Source organism: Muntiacus reevesi, chromosome 11 (assembly GCF_963930625.1).
Source record: "Muntiacus reevesi chromosome 11, mMunRee1.1, whole genome shotgun sequence".
Classification (NCBI taxonomy): Eukaryota; Metazoa; Chordata; class Mammalia; order Artiodactyla; family Cervidae; genus Muntiacus; species Muntiacus reevesi.
In genome coordinates, this window is record NC_089259.1 from 32,401,646 (window position 1) to 32,423,308 (window position 21,663).

Here is a 21,663-nt window from a genome sequence, read left to right on the forward strand (position 1 = left end):
CCAACTGAGCTATCAGGGAAGCTTGTCTTTTTGGAAAAGAACCTGAAAAAGAATAGATACATGTATAACTGAATCACTTTGCTGCATGCCTGGAACTAACACAACATTGTAAATCAACTTTAAGATAAAAATTAAATTCAAAAAATGAATAATCCATGTTTTGTTGAGGAAGTCTAAAGTCCTCTCAAAATCTAGGAACAGCTTTCAAAGCTTTACTGAGGGGAGGAAAAGGGGGCTGAGAAAGGAGAAGGGAAGGAGAAAAGAGGAAAGAGGCTCTCAGGTGACCACTGCTGCCCCGGGGGAGCCCCTCGTCCCCTCAGCCCCACTGACCTCCAAAGAGATGAATGGAGAATTTCTTCTTCAGACCTTCCCACTTGGTGTCACAAAACGAAGGACCAAAAAAGAGATCATGATAAAATCTTCATACCAAAACCTCTCAGATAACTTAGAACATTTATAGTAGCTTGACCCGCCTCATGCCTGAGAGATGTAACCTGGTCACCATGGAGGAATCTAAATCCTTAGAGGTCAGAGGTCCAGAGAGGGGTCGTGGGGAGGACACGATCTTAGTGAAACCCTCCATGGGGAGCAGGAGGGGAAACACAGCTGCAGTCACACCATCCATCATTTTCTCACCCAATGTGTCGACAAGAATACAAGGTAACAATTTTATTCACAAATAAAAAAAGGTCTTACAAAACTAGTTGTGTAAGGAAACCAACATTTACAAATTCATAAATTCCAGTATGCAAAATAGTCAAGATGAGGTCTAAATGGATGCAAGCTGACTGCCTTAAAGCAATGATGGGATTTTTCCTTTTCTATTTTTTTTTTTATTAGCACAGACAACAGTGCTTGACCTAGGTAACAGCAACATGAACACTTTATCTAAAGTAGAAAAATCTATATTGGAAAAATATATTCCATATACACAAAATCAGAAAACCCATGCCTTTCTGTGGTTGCTGTCCAATCCTCATCTCATCCTTGTTGGTGAGTTTCTGTGGCGCAGAAAGTAGCAAGAATTCGCACGTCCAGTCCTGTTATCACCTGATGCTGATTTCCTGGCATGCCGGCAGCTGAGTTTATCCGAGTGCTGCCAATATTCCAATGATATGAGACTCCAGCTGGATTGTCCTTTCCAGTGTTTACAAAGAGCTCAGGATATAACATCATTGTCTGTTCCCATAGTACGTGGTAGTACAATGTCTTCATCTTGATAAAAATAACCCAAGATTTTTCAAATGTTGTATCAAATAAAATCCATTTGTAACCCTAATTTTCTCTACTGGGGCTTCCCTGGTGGCTCAGCGGTAAAGAATCTGCCTGCCAATACAGAAGATGCAGGTTTGATCCCTGGGCTGGGAAGATCCTCTGGAGCAGGAAATAGCAACCCACTCCAATATTCTTGCCTGGAGAATCCCCATGAATAGAGAAGCCTGGTGGACAACAGTCCACGGGGTCGCAAGGAGTCAGACACGACTTAGCAACTAAATAACAACAACAATATCTCTATTGATCAGAAGTGATGTTTCAGGATTTGGAACCAGCGCTTCTTTTCTATCTATCTTAGCTTTCTCCTGCAAGTGTTTGCCTTTGACGTTAATGAGGGTTCTACACATGGAAGATATACTCTGATTATAAAAAGGAACACTGCCCTGGCCTACCCTGTTGTAACAAAAGTGATTGGATTGCAGACTACAGCACATGTGGCTTAAGATGAAATCTGCCTTTTCCTGGCCCTCTAGTGCTCAGATCCTAAGTACTTTGCATGAGTTTCCTAAAGGCACATCTCAGAAGAGCTGGTGCATGCCAGAGCTTAAGAATCATTGGTTTAGACTAAAAAAACGGAAGAGAAAAAAGAAAGTCAGTTAACTCTGGTTGGGTACCAGCTAGACGGGAAAGGCTATACGTTACTGTGAGATGCTCTAATTTCCAATTTGAGTCCGAGGAACAGAGGTCACACACACAACACACCACACCCAGGTGAGTTTGTGTCTTTGCAGGGGGCCTGAGCTGTGGATGGAGGAACATGATGGGGGCGCCTTGTGAGAGCTCATGAATGCAAGAGAGAAAAGCATGGGGGTAATAAGAGGGAAGTAACAATGTCCTGGGAAAGGCAGAGTTCTAATGCTCACTTCAAACTTTTTTTTTTTTTTTTGGCCGTATCATGTGGCTTGTGGGATGTTAGTTCCCTGACCAGGTATTGAACCCAGACCCTTGGCGGTGAAAGTGCTGAATCCTAACCACTGGACCACCGGCAACTGCCTCCAATGCTCACTTGGAAGGTCAGAAGAAGACACTGATTTTGGAGGAGCAACTCGGAAACAAAATATGTGAGCATTCTCTAACGCACGGATGTTTGAAGGTTTATGTCTTTTTTAAGTGCAAATGGAACAAAGCTAATAGTCATAACTTAAAAGGCAACAGCCAGGACTGATTATGAACGTGGTAGGAAAAGAAAGAAATCCTGCTCAAATAAATCCTCTCCAGGGTGCAGAGATGAAGAGCTAAGGAGCCGTCCCCTGGTTCACGACTGAGCTGGGTTTGTTTCTGTCTTAGCTGTAGAGCAAATTCTAGTATGTAAACACCAAGGTGGCAGGGGTGGATTGCCTTCGTAGAAGCACTGGACTCTTCAATCCAGCGTCACTGCGCTGCGGTGGAAACTGCTGTGTTGACCAAGCTTAGAGATTGGAGCGAGCCCTGTAACATGCTGATCAGATGACACAATGGTGGTTACAACCACCCACTGTGCTTGTTCTCCCGGTCCTAATACGCAGAGTCGTCTCCTAAGACTACTCACCTGGCATCGTGTTTCAGTGGCATGGACACACCGTGTGCTGGCATTTCTAAAGCCTTTATTATAAAACACGATGCAAACAAAAGATTATTATAAATACCGCTTTTCTATAGAAGAGAAAATCTGGATCTTTTGAGCTCAGTCCCGGGGACAGAAGTAACCAATGCTTCCATATCAGTGGATTTTCGAGGAAATCTGTTAATCTAGGATGAGGATTAAGGAGCTTTTAACTCGGGGGAGGGGTTGGGTAGCCCTTTCCCAACCACATTTACTAACTCAGGCCCCTCTGGTCACTAACTCAGCTGGGGTTGATGAGACAGTGGCTGATGGAGAAGTGTTGATTCTGTAAGATTTGATCTCTTCTGATTCCCAGGCCACCATCTGATAAGCCAAGACTCAGGCAGACCGTGTGAGGTCAATTCTAACCTCCCATGCTGATTATTCAGGTGATGAAAGGTGACCTCCAGTACACAGAAACACTCACCTGTGAACCTGTCCTATGTAAAACCTAGGTAACTGATCTGACATTGACTTTTAGTAGGAGATGTGAAATTATTTCCAGAAAGTGTGAATGAAAAGTTATACTCTGGGCCTTCAGTCTTGGCAAAACCACCACATCCACCACGAAGAGAAGCATGACTGCGTTTCTGCTTCTCGTTATAACCCTAAGCTCGGAGGCTGCAACCCGGCCCACTGTGTCTCCGAAGTCGGCCTGCCGCTCAGACGATCCTTGGGTGGGAAAGATGCAGAGCTTGGAGGCTCCATTCCTTGAGGTTTCGGCTCACGGCGGGCCTGGCTCAGAAGCTTAAAATGACATCAGTTCAGTTCAGATTCACTTTTTCCCCCAGAAGCCACGCGAGGTCCACAAGCAGGCTCTGATGGACACTTCACTGAAGAAAGAAGCAAGTCCTTTCGTCCCCCTGAAATGGTGACACAAGGAGAGCTCTGAACACAGCATCTTACAAACTGAAACCGCTACACTGTGACTGTGAAGATGGACGGTGCTTCACTTTTCCTAGTGGTGCACGTGAATTTAATGACATATGGACAGGAAGCTCCTGTTACGGTGTCCTAATATCAGGCACCCATGTACTCTGGGAATAAAAATAAAGACTTCCTAAAAACCCACTCACTCCATCTGGGCAAATAGTCCTTAAAAGATGAAAATGAACCCCAACAAACTATGGACAAGGGGCAATTGTCCATATCAATGGACAATTCTGCTGATTTTCAACCTGTCAAACATTTCAAGCCCGGTTCTGTGTTGCACTTTTTTAAAGCAACTATAGGCAAAGATTTTAGGATTCTTTAGTCTATTCTTTAAAAGAACAAAGATGGTTAATGATTAGTGCCATTCTTGGTCTTTGAATTTAAAACTTCTGTGATGCTATTGGAGAAAGCTTAGAAAGAGTTTGGGAAGGAGACTTCTCTCATAAATGACCTCCCTGGAACACTCACACATGTCACAGGGCAAACATCATTGGCAGAGAGCAGCCTTTAGGTGTGACCCTTGTCAAAAAAAGGGCAGTGACCTCACTTCGGGAGGGACTGAGGTCTGGCCACTGCATATTATCATACGTTCGTGAAACCCTCATTTCTGCAGTCACTTTTCATCAACTTATTACTAATTTGGCGTTGATGACATATCAGATATATCTACAGCAAAATTTTTTTCATAAGTCTAAGCAGATTATCTCGAAATAGAAATTTCTGAGGTTCTCTCAATAATAAGACAGTTTTGTCAAATATGTTGGTCAACTGATATGATAATACCAATCATGTTAATGCTACTGTGGAAGGCAAATTATACTTAATTGGTCAATAGAGAGAAAAAAAAAGAGAGATTTTAATATATTGAGAAACTAGAACCCAGGTCATCTCATATCTTTTCTACCATTCCTCCCATATTTCATGCTGACATTTAAAATGTTTGTTAAAAAACACCACCCACAAAAGCTTTTCCTATAATCGAACAAGCTATTTCATTCCCCAAATGTCTTTGTAAGTGATGTCTCAATATCTTAGTCCTCTTCCCTTCTGGAGAGGTGTGTTGAGGGAAAATTTGACTAAATTTGAGTCACACAGACTAAGGAAGCCTCTCACTCCTATTTGCTTTATCCTGAACCATAACTACACGGAGAAGGAGACAGCAACCTACTCCAGTATTCTTGCCTGGAGAATCCCATGGACAGAGGAGCCTGGTGGGCTACAGTCCACGGGGTTGCAAGAGTCAGACACGACTGAGCGACTAAACCACCACCATCGTAACTATCACTGTCAGACTCTGGGTGGATTAAACCACCCACAAGCAGACTATTGCGTAAAAATACATTTTGGGGAACAAATGAATCACAAATTAGAAATCTGATAATTTTTTAAAAAAATTTCTTGCATGTTTAGTTGTGTCCAACTCTTTGTGACTCTGTGGGCTGTAGCTGTCCAGGCTCCTCTGTCCATGGGATTCTCCAGGCAAGAATTCTGGAATGGGTTGCCATTTCCTCTCCCACGGGACCTTCCTAACTCAGGGATCAAACCCATGTCTCCTGCACTGGTTGGTGGATTCTTTACTATGTGAGCAGCCAACTGGGATGTGCCAGGATGTACTTGGCAATAAATCAAATTAGCACACTGCACACCTTTAACTTATACAATGTTCTATGTCAATTCTATCTCCATAAAGCTGGGGAAAAAAGAGAAAATAGAGATTAAAACATAAATGAGTGTCTCAGTAGGAATTTAAAGTTTCATTGAAAATAAAACAGAAATAAATTATTTTCAAAGGGGTGGGATTGTTAGTACAAAAAAAAAAAAAAAAAAAAAAACTCCTGAAATTTAATGTAAACATACTCTCCTATAACACACAAGAAGGTATGAAGGTTGGAAAGACCTTCTCCCCAGGGTCCCCCACATTTTCTGGGTCAGAGCTTGGTTCCCTCTGGGCGTCCCTGAGTCAGTACTGCGCCCATCCTGAGATCCACCACTGGCGGGGGTCCTCACCTGGGCGTGTGGCTGTGTGGTCAGGTGTGGGGCATCTCCTCGCCCCTGATCCAGCTGGCTTCCAGCAGTGAGCACGACCTGAGCCCGCACAGGCTCCAGCAGTGCATCGCTGAGTCTCGACAAATCAGTAGGGTCTGTAAAGGTCTCCGGATGAGCTAGAACGGGCCCCGCTCCACCGACCAGACCCCGACTGCTGTCTGAGTCCAGGGAAGCCAAGCTTGTGCTCTCTGGGTCGAGAGAGCGAGCGTCTTCTCCAGGGAGCTCAGGGCAGGAGTCACAGGAGGAGACGTCGTCACCTCCACCGGGATTCTGCATCAGAGGCCAGGCGTCCGAGAACTCGCCACAGAGGGACCTTGACAGGGACCCGAAGAAAGTGGGAATTGCCTCCCCCGCTGGACCTGTGTTTCTGGACACATGTTCGAAAGCGTATAAGTAACTCTATTAGGAGAGAAACCTCCTATAAAGCAACACTCCAGCTATGCTTTCAAGTTTTCTAGATGAAATATACTCATTGGAAAAGACCCTGGTGCTGGGGAAAACTGGGGGCAAGAGGAGAAGGGGACAACAGAGGATGAGATGGTTGGATGGCATCACCGACTCACTGGACATGAGTTTGAGTAAACTCCGGAAGATGGTAAAGGACAGGGAAACCTGGCGTGGTGCAGTCCATGGGGTTGCAAAGAGTCAGACACGACTTAGCGACTGAACAACATAATGTAAACAACATTTTATTAAGTCAGAATCCTCGTGCCTCCTTTTTTATAAACTTGCTTCAGTACAGTAAGTTAAATTACTCCATTTACTATAAAATTGAATTTCTATACCCACTTCTTCTAATCAACATGTGTTGATCACTTAGTTGTGTCCAATTCTTTGCAACCCTGAGGAGTGCAACCTACCAGGATCCACTGTCCATGGAATTCTCCAGGCAAGAATACTGGAGAGGCTTGCCATTTCCTTATATTTATACTTCATCCAGCGTCTAAAATATGGAGTGTCCTAGGTCTTCACTGAGTTCGACTACTATTCTAAAATTCTCTGGGTATGTGGCATACTAAAAATTACTTAGAGATGACAAAAGTGTTACAAATCATGAATATAAGACAAAAACAAAATTAGCAGGATATACAGTAAAAAGAATGTTGCATTGGCTCTCAGTAACTCTGAGAGACTTACCTAATTCTTTCCAAAGTTCCCACCCTCTTAAATGTCCAGAATGTCATTAATACTACCAAGAAAGTGATGTCCCCACAGTTTCACATGAAATGTAAATAAGTAGGATGTATATTTGCACAAGGGAATATGAAATTATATTGATTAAAAACACCACTTTGGGACTTCCCTGGTGGTCTAGTGGCTAGGACTCCGAGCTCCCAGTGCCAGGGACCTGGGTTTGATCCCGGACCAGGGAACTAGATCCCATGTGCTGCAACTAAGACCCAGCGCTGCCAAGCAATTAAATAAAGAAATATTTTAGAAACACCAACCCACTTACCTGTCCTGAAGGGTGGCCTTGCAGTGCCCCCGACAACCAGCAGTGTCCCGGCCGACGCCGCAGGTCCCACCACAGCACCGGGACGGGACGAGGTGGACGGGCCCTAGGAAAGTTGGAGGGCTTGTTACATTGCTTCAACACTGCACTTGAACGTTTAGCTGTTCCCCTTTGGGTGATTTCTGAGGGGGATGGGCCATGAGGTTTAATTTTTTCTCTTTTATCTTAAAAAATGATGAACCACTTCTATGCAGGATCTGGAGATGGGCAACAGGAGGGTGGTCCCCAGGGGCCAGAGGTGGGAAGATGGGGGTTTCCTGGGTGGGGTCGGGACAGCGTTTTGGGGATGGTGGTGGTGAACGTGCTTAATGTTCCCGAACTGCTCACCAGGAAATGGTTAAAACAGTAATCTTAATTTGATGTCAATTTCACTGCAATGAAAATGATGCTGAAAAGGTATGAAGAGAGGGGACATGAAATGACTCTTTCAAACATGAAGGACAGTATTTTTGCGAGCAGGCAGGGCATTGTGGGCAGAACACGAATGTCCACAGCCTTTAACTCAACACTCGCTTTGTTCTTTACTGCTAGGAACGTAGCTTAAGAAATAACTATCTATGTGCATACAGCTTTACTAACTACTCTGTTCACTGAAGCAGTATGTATATTATTTTTGGTTACGAAGACAATACACAGTCATTGAAGACAAACTTTAAAAATAGAGAGATTAGATCAGAAATTGAAAAATAAATCTTTCCCAATTCTATACACTGCAAAACACTGTCCACATTTCTGAATAGCCTTCTAGATTCCTCTCTCTATGTATACAGACACACGTAAATCTGATTTTATAAACCATAAACAGAGTAAAGCATACTGATAAACGCAAAAGACATGCACATATTAATATACAGAGAAAAGGTTTGAGGAAGTTATATATTAATACAGAAACACACACACATCCAAAGTTTCCATGATGAATTATTTCTTTACTTTTATCAAGAGAAAAAAAAGATGATGAAACCATTTCCCTTTTAAAAATGAAAGTTAACCACTGAGCTGCAGCAGTGAGCCGTGTTGAGAGGGATGGCCGCCCGGCCTGCAGCCGACTCTTTCCGGGAGCAGCCCTCGCCTCACGTGGCCATGATCGTGGTGATGCGCCTGGATCCACCGCCAGTCATTTCAGCAAGTCACCCTCACTGTGAGACATTTCAAATTTATTCAAAGAAAGGCACCACCATTCCCTGTAGAAATGGCTGGTTCTAGGGTTCCAGCTGGGAAATACAAGATGGGCCTGGAACTTCTTTCTGAGCCAGAAAATAACAGAGAAGCTAAAAGGATAATGAAACTATGTTTAAATGACGCCTGAGCAGGATGAAGGGACTTCCTCTGGCCAAACCTGGGAAAATCTGAGCCTCAAAATAAATAATGATCGCCAAGGACTGTCATCCCTTTATCAGAGACATTGCATCCATGGTAATTAAAGGAAAGAATAGTGGGGAAGAAGGGAAGTTCTTGCTTACCTAGGAAGTCAACTAATAAATGCAGACAGTAATGGTCAGCGGAGAAAGAATTGTGCTAAAAATGCCTTATTTCCCATATCAAATATTAGATTGAAAAGCTGAACCCTTCGATGTCTTGAAATGAAAGATCGGACAGTTACGAGAAGACCAGCCATCGGACTGGGAAACACTGAACCTCACGGACGGTTATAGGAGACGACACACTGCTAGGAGCTGTGTCCACAGGTGCAGGGGACAGGTGAGGATGGAGCGGGCGGAGGGCAGGCTTCTGGAAGGGCTGCGGCCACCCTGATCATGCCCTGCAGAGGAGGTGAGGTCGTGGGGGTGGGGCAGGAAGTTAAGCGTAAGCTAGTGTTCCTTTGCCGACTTTTGCCCATGTTAGAAACCTTAGTCCACCTGAATCACAGGCAGACCTGGCTGTATCGTGCCTGACAATTACTGCTTTTTCCCAAAGTGCAGATCTGTGGAAGCCCCATGTCTCGCAATTTAGGGGCACTATTTTTCCTACAGCGTCTGCTCACTCCGTGTCTCTGTGTCCCATTTTGGTAATTCTCACAGTATTTCAATCTTTTTCATTATTATTATATTTGTTATGACGGTCTATGCTCAGGGGACCTTGATGTGACTATTTTAGTATGACTCACTGGAGGCTCAGATGATGGTTAGCATTTTTCAGCAATAAATTATTTTTAAATTAAGGTGTATATGTTGTTTTTTAGGACATGATGCTATTGCACACTTAATATACTACAGCATAGCATGAAGATGATGTTATATGCACTGGGGAACCCAGAATGTCCCATGACTCACTTTATTACAATGTTCTCTTCACTGCAATGGTCTGGAACTGAACCCCAGTGTTTCCAGAGTCTGCCTGAACTTCCCTGAACTTCCATCTCTGTCAATAATCCCAGAGGCAACACTGCTTTGTGGAAAACCCTGTCACAGGTCTCCCTCCTCCCTCTTCTGTAAGAAATCCGGGGCTTCCCTGGTGGCTCAGTGGGAAAGAATTGCCTGTCAATGCAGGAGAGATGGGTTCGATCCCTGGTCTGGGAAGATCCCACATGCCACGGAGCAACCAAGCCCGTGTGCCCCAACTGCTGAGCTTGTGCCCTAGAGCCTGGGGGCCCCAACTTCTGAAGCCCATGAGCCCTAGAGTTGTTGCTTCACAAGAGGAAGCCACTGCAATGAGAAGCCTGCATACTACAAAGAGAGTGTAACCCTCCCTCGCCACAACCAGAGAAAAGCCCACGCAGCAACCAAGACCCAGCACAGCCAAAAATAAATAAATAAATTAGTTAAAAGAAAAAGAAATCCAGAAAGACACCAAGACAGCCATGTGTAGGTTCACTTTGAACCCACCAGACAAGAAAGGAGATGGACAACCCTACTCTACAAAAGGCTCACGTTACTTTAAATCAACTGACACCAGAATGAAGGCGAACTCATTTTTAAAGTTACTGGGAAATCCTAGAATTTTAATGAGATGCTTCTTTTCTGTTTGATATTAATACTTAAAGATGCCCAACACCCCAAACCTCTGGGGACGAGGGAGAATGACTAAACTCGATTAGCTTTAACTGGAAAACAGAGCAGGAGCGCTCTTTGCGGCCTCGGGGCCTGCATTCCTAGTGGACCCCAAGCTCTGAACTTACCGCAGGTCTGGGCCGAGTCCCGGAGGCACTGGCAGCAGGCGCGGGGCGCAGGGGAGCTGAGCCGGGGTCTGTCGAAACAGGACAGCTCGGAGCCGCTGTACTGCACGTCCTGCGCCCTCAGGGACCCTGCAGAGGCCGAGAACTCGGTCAGCGAGACAGGCTCCCCAGGGGAAGCCCGGGAACATCACAGCGCGATCAGAACCACCCCAGCTTCTGCAGTTTGGGAGGAAAGGACAGCTGTGGTTCCCATTTAAAAATACTTCTTCTTACAAAAAGGCAGAGAAACGAAACAATCGGTCAAGAAAGCTCGAGATGGGGGGTCCTTGTGTTGCCAGAGCTTGGAACGAACTGTGTTTCTGTGGAAGGCGGGGGCGGCCCTGCCCCCTCAGGCCCCGGTGAAGTGATGCCGCCCCTCGGCCACACCCTCAGCGCCTCCCCTGGGAGGCCTGCTGGCACGTGTTCTCTGTCCCCGCGGCCGCAGCCAGATGCTCCTCTCAGGTCCTCGCTGGACACTCGGAGGACAATGATGACGATCAACACCCTTCGGCAGGATGCCAAGACACAGCAAGCGCTCAGGACTTACAGCTCGGCTTCTTCTCCACGAACTGCCGCTTACAGTAGATGACGCAGAGGACGAGCAGGGCCAGCAGCACGGTGGCCAGGGCGCTGCAGATGACGGCCGCCAGGGCCGTGTCCCGCGGGCTGGAGGCCGTGGATGGGATCCTCACCAGGTTGACCTTGCTGGTACCTGAAAACCACGGGGACAGAACTCTCATGTCTCCACCACCCAGGAGACTCGGATGCGTACACTGCACGCGGGGTCCCCTGCAGGGGCCTTCGTGCAACATCAGTGAGAGCCCAGAAGCTGGGGTGAGGAGGGAAGGTGTGCTAGGCGGCTCACACACTCCCTCCACCCGGGACATGGCTGGGATATTGCACTTCCACCTGCAGCTCTCCTCTCTTTCCACGGCGGCAACCACGTGCCACCCCGACACACATGTCCTCAGGCCCACCGGACCAGACCATCTGCCAGATGGGGGTCTGTCATCGTGTTCTGTCTCCCCAGCACCCGGCAGCGTAGGGCACAGAGCAAGCACTTAATATTCTGCAAATTGGAATCAGACTCTCCACAGTTTTAAGCAGGCTGAACTGAGGTGTGCTCAGGAAGGCAACTTTAGGGGCAAACAAGGAACTGGATTATTCACAACCTTGCCGTGGGCCCCCACATTCTGAGACAGTGAACATTATTTTTATTACTTTAACACTGATGCTGTTACAGTACTGAACAACACCTACGTTTTGGAGGAAAAAAGCTAACACCACCATGACCTCACACTGACAATACATCTCTGTCTGGATGGAGCTTGTTTTGAGGGCCTGTTCACCCACGTGGCTACCGCTGACCGTGATGGACTCGGCAGCTCTAGAGACACCTGGCTGTTACCAGTATCTGAGCTGCGAGGCACTAAAGCCCACTTGGAACACCTGGGACTTTCCCCCTGTCCCTGGCCACACAGGACCACCCCATCCTAATTCCTAAAGTCAGGTTTCCACTGTGGCTGGGTTTCCTCTGGCCACGGCCCCCGAGGCCAGAGCTACAGAGAAACATCAAGGGTTGAGTTACTGAACCATAAAAACATGACAGCCCAAACAAAAACAAGAACGATCATTTGGGGATGTTGAGTCTTGGTGTTTCTGGGCTCCATGAGTCTGGGCCACCCTGAAACATGTTTCTCATTGTCACTGGGAAAGGTACAGACACCGTATGGTTTGGACCTGGATGAATAAGAATCATAATCCAACCACACCCTTTAAAGGATATTTGTTGGTAAACATGTTCAACACCCATAAAAATATTGCTTCTAGTTATGCAGACATAATGTCATAATCAAACAGCACACATTAGACGTTCACCACACAGCAAGTTAAAAAGATCATAGCCCGGACCTGATAGAGATGAAACCTAAACCCGAAACAGCCTCTATTAGTGGGCAAATTCACCAGAGAATGTATGAACATAAACAAATACAGCTGTGTAAACAGTGACAAATAAACACACGAATAGGAATTTATGTCTAATGCAGGTAAAAGTGTGGACTACAAAGAATGGTAAGTAACTTGGGAAACTTGAGTATTGCTTATTGCAACCAAATTGTGAGGTTGATTCATGTTTGTGAGAAAATGGTTTACTTTAGAGTGAGACTGGGCCCTGTAGCTTAAATTTTCCATCAAGTAACCAAGCTCTAGTCAACACTAGGCTTTGGCAAATCTGTCATCAAAATGAGACAGCTTGAGAACTAGACCCCGGCCGTCAGATTCTCTCTGGGGGACTACCTGCCCACTTGTTCAGCCACTAAGTCGTGGCCGGCTCTGTGACTCCACAGACTGCAGTGCACCAGACCTCCCTGTCCTTCACCGTCTCCTGGAGTTTGCTCAAACTCATGTCCACTGTGAATTAACCAAAGAAGCCAGGAAAGTTGGCCAGGCTCCTCTGTCCATGGGGTTCTCCAGGCAAGAATACTGGAGTGGGTTGCCATGACCTCCTCCAGGGGATCTTCCCAAACCAGGGATTGAACCCTCATCTCTAATGTCTCCTGCACTGGCAGGCAGGTTTCTTACCACTAGCGCCACCTGGGAAGCCCAAAGAGGCAGACACGACTAAATAATTTGAGCACTCCATAAAACCACACAGGGGTATGGAAAAAAAGTGACAAGATTATTTAGAGATCTGCTAATAACAGGAGTCCTTGAATATTTTTGGTAGAAAGTCATCCAAATCACCATCAACATTATCACAGAGACCACACACCAAATACCTACGGAGGACTGGCCCCGTGTCGCCCACCTTCAAAATGTCATGACAATCCTCCACAGCAAGGGTCTTACAGATGAAGATGTCTCTACAAACCTAGAAATGGGTTTTCACTTAAACAACCATCAGGCGGTTGAATCAAGATTTAGGCCTGACCTGTCTGACTCTAAAATATATGCTCTTAAAAAAAAAAATTATGCTACATTCCTCTCAACATTCCAACAGTATTGTTTAGAGAAAAAAAAAAACAAGAGTGTGAAGGACTATTATTCAAATTTTGCACAGGCCAGTAAATTCTACTTAATTAGCTAACAGATACAATAAGACTTGACCTAATTTAAAACACAAACACATCTTCACAAGTCCAACCTCTCTTACCCCCAAGATTAAAGAGGCTATTGCGTTTTATTGCAGTGAAAAAGAACATATGACTCTTTAAATTTATTTTTCAAATGTTCTTGTTAAGGTCTATATGGTATAACTAGATGAGTATTAAACAAGTAGGGAAGGATATGAGCTGTCATATATGAACTAATTATGCTTTCTGTCTGGGCTTCCATGTTTAAGATTTCACTAATGCCTTGTGTTTTCATCAGAGAGTTCACAGAAGAAAATAAAACATCAGGTTGCATGCTACGTGACATGGAAGCTCCAACATAATCGGAGATGCGAACATTTTCACTTCTTGATGGCCGTGTTTTGTCATGAGTAATTCAAGTGACAATTAGTCCTGGAAGATAAACAGACATTCTCTAATAATTTTCAGGAACATATTTTATCTTCGACTTTCATATTTTTTTCAAGTAAAAAAAATCAATTCATTATTTTCTGTGCTATTTCATCACCACCACCACCACCACCACCAAGAAAACTCATGTTGAGCAACTGTGTAACAAGACCAAAACATGATGGATTGATCTCTAGCTATGTTCTTTAATTAAAAATACACATTAACAAAGAGCATTTTGCAATCTTAACTGAGACAAGGATACAGGCCTGGAGTGTAAGCTTTATCTTGTTCATCCAAACTGGTTAAACAAAAATATCTACGGTAACACTCAACATATGAATTCCAGATGTACCACAGAACAGTCTGCCAATAAACAAAATAGCTGGATTTTTTAAAGTCCATTTTATACCAAGCTCTCTGACACTGGATGTAATGTCATGTAAAAGAGTGAGTCTTAATCATTTTACTTATTTTTCATTTTAAACTTTGGTCTTTGAACAATGTGGTTTGTTTTTCAATACTGATAAAAAACATGATTTGAAAATGAGAGCTTTCTTTTGCACAGGAGAAAAAAAAGATTTTAAACTGGATTGATTTTTTCATTGTGGTGAAATATACATAACATAAAGTTTACCTTTAGCGACACTGAGTACTTCCACAATGTTACGTAAGCATCACCACTAGAGGGGAAACCCCCAACCCATGAAGCAGTCATGCCCCACCCCCTACTTCCCCACCACCACATCCTGGCCAGCACTAATTTGCTTTCTGTGTCTGAATTTGCCTATTCTGGATATTTCCTATAAAAGGAAACATAAAATATTACATGACCTTCTGTGTCTTCTTCCACTTAGCAGAAAGTCTTTGAGGTCATCTATGTCAGCATGCAACAGAACTTCATTCCTTTTTATGACTGAATAACATTCCATTGTAAGGATGGACCATGTTTTGTTTACTTGTTCATCAGATGGTGGACATCTGAGCTGTCTCCCCCTTTTGGCTATTGTGAATAATGTTGCTATGAACATTCATGTTCAATCTTTTTCCATACACTTTTAAACTTTTCACAAAGATACACACAATGGCTCCACATGCTATCAAAAGGTTAGTGTTCCTTCACTAAGGCGTTATGTTAATCAGTCACTCACATACTTAATGTTATTACACTAGAGCATTACGTTAATTAATAAGTCAGGAAAAAAAAATTCCTGAGCAAACCAAGAGAAGAGTGGAGGGAGACAGTGCCAGAGAAGCTAGTTAGGACCAGTACTTGTAGGAATTGAAATGATAGTGAGGAGCTTGAATTCTATTCTAAGAATAATAGGAAGTACTCAACAACTGCAGAATATATATTCTTCTTTAAAAAGATTAAAATCATACAAAGTATCTTTTCCAACAACAACTGAATTAAACTGGAAATCAGTAACAGAAGGAAAACTGGGAAGTTCAGAGATATGCAGAAGATAAACAATCTACTCTTAAATAACCAATGGGTCAAAGAAGAAATCATAAAGAAAACTAGAAAACATTTTGGGATGAGATGAATAAGAATAAAAAACAAAATATCAAAACTTATGGGATACAGCAAAAGCAGTGTTTAGAGGGAAATATATAGTGGTAAATGTCTATACTAAAAAAGATCTTAAATCGACAGCCTAATGTTTAACTTTATTACATTAGAAAAATAAGAATTAACTAAACAAAAAACTAGCAGATGGAAGGAAATGATAAAGATTAGCACATAGATAAATAAATAGAGAAAAATAATAGAGAGAAGCAATAAAACCAAAAGATGGTTCTTTGAAAAGATCAACAAAATTGATGAAACTTAGACTGACAGAGGAGAAAAGGGAGAAGACTCAAGTACGTAAAATCAGAAATGAAAGAGCAGACATTGCTATGGACTTTACAGAAATAAAAAGGTTATAAGAGAACACCATGAACAAAGGTACCACAAACTGGATAAACTAGGTAAAAAAGACATTCTTAGAAATACACAAAACAGTGAAACTGACACAGAAGAGATAGAAAATGAAAACAGACCACAACAAAGAGATGGACTCAGGCATTAAAAACCTCCTGATAAAGGAATGCCCAGAACCAGATGCCTTCTTGTGAATTCTGCCAAATATTTAAAGAAAAATTAATGCCAAATCCTTCTCAAGCTTTTAAAAAAAATGAAGAGGAAAGGATACATCCTAACTCTTTCTATGAGGCTAATATTATCCCAATACCAAAGCCAGAAAAAGACACTTATTTATAAGAGGAGAAAACTACAGATCAAGATCCCTGACAAGTACAGATGCAAAAACCCTCAACAAAAACGTACCAAATGAAAGTCAGTGCATATTCAAGGATTATACATCACAGCCAAGTGGGATTCATCCCAGGAAGGCAATGATGATAAATCATGCCAAAATCAATATAACCCATGATAAAAAAATAAATGAAAGGGACAAAAAAAAAAAAAAACAACCATACTAACTGCCTCAATTATGCTTAAAAAGGGTTTTCCTGGTGGCTTAGAAGGTAAAGAATCCACCTGTGCAGGAGACTTGGGTTCAACCCCTGGGTCGAGAAGATTCCCTGGAGAAGGAAATGGTAACCCACTCCAGGATTCTTGCCTGGAGAATCCCATGGACAGAGGAGCCTGGAGGGCTACAGTCTATGGGGTCACAAAGACTAGGACACAACTGAGCAACTAAACAACAGTGGGCCCACAGGGGGACAACAATGCTTAAAAAGCACTTGACAAAACCCAACGCCCTTCTGTGATAAAAGCACTCAGTACACCAGTAGGTATGCTTGCCAGTGCAGCAGTTCTCTGCACACCCAGCGAGACGTGCCACGTGCCCTTGGGGCAGGTGTGGGCAGAGTGGTGGTGGGCAGGCTTGGACTGGGCTGCTGCTGCGGGTGTTGCTCCCACCCAGGCAGATTTGTTCAAATCAGACAACTCTGAGAACTCTCAGGTCTTCCTCCCAGGACACCACAGTTGCCCCCAGTCCCGCCAACGCCACCATGAGGCCAGTGGCAGTGGTCTGCAGTCAATAGCCGTTCTCCTGGGGATCTCCTCCTCCCTTCCACATCTCTGCTGTTAGGAGACTCAGGCCCGGAATCATCACCACTCCCCATCCTGTAAACCCAACCCGAATGGCATCTAAACACCCAGTGTGGTGAGGATGAAGCAGGTCTTTACTGAATCTGCTAGTTTCATACCTTACATTACTGACACAGAAATGTTGGGGATCCCAAGTTTGACTGGCTTGGAGAGCATGATGAATACCAATATTAAATGTGCTGGAGTGGCATGTACAAGATGAAGACAGGCAACATTCAAAATTGCTTAAGATATGATTCCCTTGTGTTTTTCAATCGCTAAGTCGTGTCTGATTCTGCAACCCCAGAGACGGCAGCACGCCAGGCTTCCTTGTCCTCCACTATCTCCTGGAGTTGATTCAAGTTCATGTCCATTGAGTCAGTGATGTTACCTAACCATCTCATCCTCTGCCGCCCCTTTCTCCTTTTGCCTTCAGTGTTTCCCAGCATCAAGGTCTTTTCTGATAAGCTGTCTCTTCACATTGTTAGCCAAAGTATTAGCACTTCAGCTTCAGCATCAGTCCTTCCAATGAATATTCAGGGTTGATTCCCTTTAGGACTGACTGGTTTGATCTCCTTGCAGTCTAAGGGGCTCTCAAAAGAGTCTTCTCTTAAATGTGCCTTAATCAACATGGACACTCTAAACTCTACCCTAAAAATGAGAAAACATAGGGCAAAATCTTCATGACTTTGGATTTGGCAATGGTTCCTTAAATATGGGCTTCCCTGGTGGCTCAGACAGTAAAGAATCTGCCTGCAGTGCAGGAGAACGGAGTTCATTCTTGGGTCGGGAAGATCCCTGGAGAAGGGCATGGCAACCCACTCCAGTATTCTTCCTTGGAGGATCCCCATGAACAGACAAGCCTGGTGGGTTACAGTCTGTGGGGTTGCAAAGAGTCCAACACCACTGAGCAACTAACACGTTCACTTTCACACAACTGAAGATCAGAAAAACAAACCATCTGATTAAAATGAAACTAAAATGTGATTTTGAAATATGATATCACTAAGTAAAATAAGAGGAGCAAAGCTCAACGGGAGTTTACAACAAAACAGTAATCAAGATACAAGCAAGATTTTATTCATCAAGAAGCAAGATCATTTAAATTAAGAAAGTATCATTTTTCAAATGAATGGTAGAAGGATTATATGAGGATTTGTATCTTTTTCTTTTTAAAAAAGGAATCATTCTGACCTTACTTTTGAAGTTTCACCCAAACTATTCAACTTGATGTCTCTGTTTACAGAATCTGAGCCTGGTAAGCACTGGCCAGACCACCTTCTTACAACTGTATCTGGGGCAGCCAGTTGTATGCAAGTAAAACCAAAAGTTCATTGTGTCAGGCTGCTTTTCAAACATGCTCTGAGTGCTGAGTTTCCAAGCTAATGTCCTAAACTGTTTTTTTTTTTTTTTAATTTATTTTCCTTTTTGAACTTAACAGCATATCAAAAACAGTATGGCTAGGCAAACATTTTTCCTTTGTTGAGCAATGCTGTAACATCTGTTTATAAACACAGAACTTCTGAGCTTGAAGTTCCTTCTTTCAAGTTCCCTCTCGGGCACTGCCCCAGTTACTAGTCCTTTCATGATTTAAACTCAAGTGAATCAAGGCAGAACCCCGAGGCAGCCTCCACTCTGCTTTCTTTTAATACTAATACAGATGACTCATAAATACAGTTCTATTATAAGCAGAGCCGGCTTCTGAGAAGTACACTTTTGTGTCTCTGCTTCCCAGTTGCTCAAGTTGGGTGAATCACCGAGGATAAATAAAGCAATATGTAAAAGCTGCAAGGCTAAGGAACCAAAGAAACCCAGGGTACCCCACGATGTCAGGATGGGTCCCTGATTATGAGACTATGGGATGGTGGTTCCCCAGGTTACTGACAGCAGGAGAGCGGGAGACCCCCACGGAGGACCTCTGAGCCCTCACTCCATCAGCCATTCTGCCTCCACCAATTTCTGTTTCCCTCTGGGCTGCCTGCCCACCGCTGCCCAGTTGCTATTCTCAGCCTTTACCATGCATGTTGGGAGGAAACCATGAAAAAATGCAAACTGTTCTTCTTGAAGCTGAAGAGGGGGAGGGTGGTGGACATAATGCTATTCACCCTTAAATTGAAAGCATACATTCCTTCACATTTTTTGTCTCTTCTCACAATCTTATACACAGAATCTTTCTTTTGTAAGAGCAAGTGCCCACGTTGCTTAGTCATAGCCTATTCTTTCTGAGCCTATGGACTGTAGCCTGCCAGGCTCCTCTGTCCATGGGATTTCCCAGGCAAGAATACTGGAGTGGATTGCCATTTTCTTCTCCAGGGGATCTTCCCAACCCAGGGACTGAACGCATTTCTCCTGGCAGGCAGGTTCTCTACCACTGTGCCACCAGGGAAGCAATTAAGATTATTAATAAATATTACCCTGTATTATGAGACATTTAAAAAGATATGATTATAGCCAATACTCCAAAATGGTTCCAATTATTCCATTATTTTCTTTTAAATTAAAGACAGAAAGTCCAAATCTTGCAATGAAAACACTAGTGATATGAATCAAAGCCCTTTATTGCCTTCTGGAAAGCTTTTATGAAAACATTTTTTCCTGAATTCCTTACCCTAGAAGAGGTATGTGTTTAGAAAAGTAGAAACTTCTTTAAACCACACGCCCATTAGTTGTTATCTCCAATTTTATCTCTGCTCTTAGAAAATCTTAACTAAAGTCAGTGGTCAGTCGGTTCAATCACTCAATCGTGTCCAACTCTTTGCAACCCCATGGACTGCAGCATGCCAGGCTTCCCTGTCCATCACCGACTCCCAGAGCTTACTCAAACTCACATTTATCAAGTCGGGCATGCCATCCAACCATCTCATCCTCTGTCATCTCCTTCTCCTCCTGCCTTCAATTTTTCCCAGTGTTAGGCTCTTTTCCAATGAGTCAGTTCTTCCCATCAGGTGACCAGAGTATTGGAGTTTCAGCTTCAGCATCAGTCCTTCCAATGAATATTTAGGACTGATTTCCTTGAGGATTGACTGGTTGGATCTCCTTGCTGTCCAAGGGACTCTCAAGAGTCTTCTACAACACCACAGTTCAAAAGCATCAATTCTTTGGTGCTCAGTTTTGTTTACAGTCCAACTCTCACATCCATACATGATTACTGGAACAACCATAGCTTTGACTAGATGAACCTTTGTTGGCAAAGTAATGTCTCTGCTTTTTAATATGCTGTCTAGGTTGATCATAACTTTTCTTATAAGGAGCAAACATCCTTTAATTTCATGGCTGCAGTCATCATCTGCATTGATTTTGGAGCCCCCCAAAATAAAGTCTGTCACTGTTTCCCCATCTATTTGCCATGAAGTGATGGGACCAAATGCCAAAATGAGGTAATTTATGGTTAAGAGTTTGGAAGTGACAGAATGTTATTACCAATCAAAGGGTTAAAGATAAGAATGCAATATCAGTATTTTGATTACATAGAAGAACAATTGCTTATGATTAGGTCTCCTGAGACTTCCCTGGTGACTCAGACGGTAAAGAATCTGTCTGCAATGGGGGAGACCTGGGTTCAGTCCCTGGGTAGGGAATATCCCCTGGAGAAGGGAATGGCAACCCACTCCAGTATTCTTGACGGAAGAATTTCATGGACAGAGGACTACAGTTCATGGGGTCAAAACAAGTTTCGGACATGATTGAGCGACTAACACACTTGAGCAGGCCTCCTGATGGCAGAGCAGAAGATAGTGGCAGTAACTCCTCGGATAAGTTAATGTACAGAATAACAAACAACTAGCAGAGCCTAGTGGTGATTGGCTCATATGTGGAGAGCTCATGCATGTTGTGTTTACATGAACCCGATTCTACTGAGTGAAAATTAAAATAGCAAACACGCGGCTTTTTCTCCTGGGCAGCCTGTCAGGGGCTGTTGCTTGAACTGGAAGCACTGTAGGCTGATGAATGAAAGCACTTTGCTGCTGAAGGACCAAAGCTCAAATTTAAAAAGGATAGGCAGAAGCCTACCTCCACTGGTCCAAGTGCAGCATATGGACATCTGGGGTCTTTATCCTTTTTTCCTTCCCTCTTTTCCTGGCTCTAAAATATACTGTAAAGTGCTGCACACTCTTGGTTAAGAGCTTTGTTGTCAGCATTCTCAGTTTGAATCCTGGCTCAGCCACTTAGTAGCTGTGTCACCAATCAGCAAATGATGGAAATAAAAGTATCTACCTGAAGGTCTGTGAGACCTGAAGGAAGTGATACACACACACAGGGTCATCTTGGTACCTCCCACAGTGAACTTCCTGAGTTAGCCATCCTTTCTCCTAATGTTATTCGGAATCAGACATCATATTCTAATTGTTATTATGGTGGAATCTGGATGGTCTCTTAAACCAAGTGAAACCACCTATGTAGCAGGCAGGCCGCTGAGCACCCTGATGGGATAGCCTGTGTCCTTATCACATGGCCCTGGAGGGCAGGAAAGCGCACAGTGAAGACAAACTAACATAATTCTCCCCAGAAGTTTAGGTTCGTGTCTTACAAAAGACACAGCTGCAACTACTTTTATCT

At 43.7% G+C, this 21,663-nt stretch overlaps 1 protein-coding gene across 3 annotated transcripts in view; it reads right to left on the reverse strand.

Annotated features, from left to right (window-relative positions):
• Positions 1–654: 654 nt before the first annotated feature.
• TNFRSF19 (TNF receptor superfamily member 19) overlaps positions 655–21,663 on the reverse strand; it is a 91,275-nt gene continuing 70,266 nt past the window's right edge. For all 3 annotated transcript variants that reach the window (XM_065902169.1, XM_065902170.1, XM_065902171.1), the window contains exons 6-10: positions 11,051–11,215; positions 10,468–10,593; positions 7,293–7,395; positions 5,798–6,203; positions 655–3,720 (exon numbers count right to left, since the gene is read on the reverse strand). In XM_065902169.1, the coding sequence (XP_065758241.1) occupies positions 3,688–3,720; positions 5,798–6,203; positions 7,293–7,395; positions 10,468–10,593; positions 11,051–11,215 (833 nt within the window). In that variant the 3' untranslated portion in view covers positions 655–3,687. The remainder of the gene's footprint in view (positions 3,721–5,797; positions 6,204–7,292; positions 7,396–10,467; positions 10,594–11,050; positions 11,216–21,663) is intronic.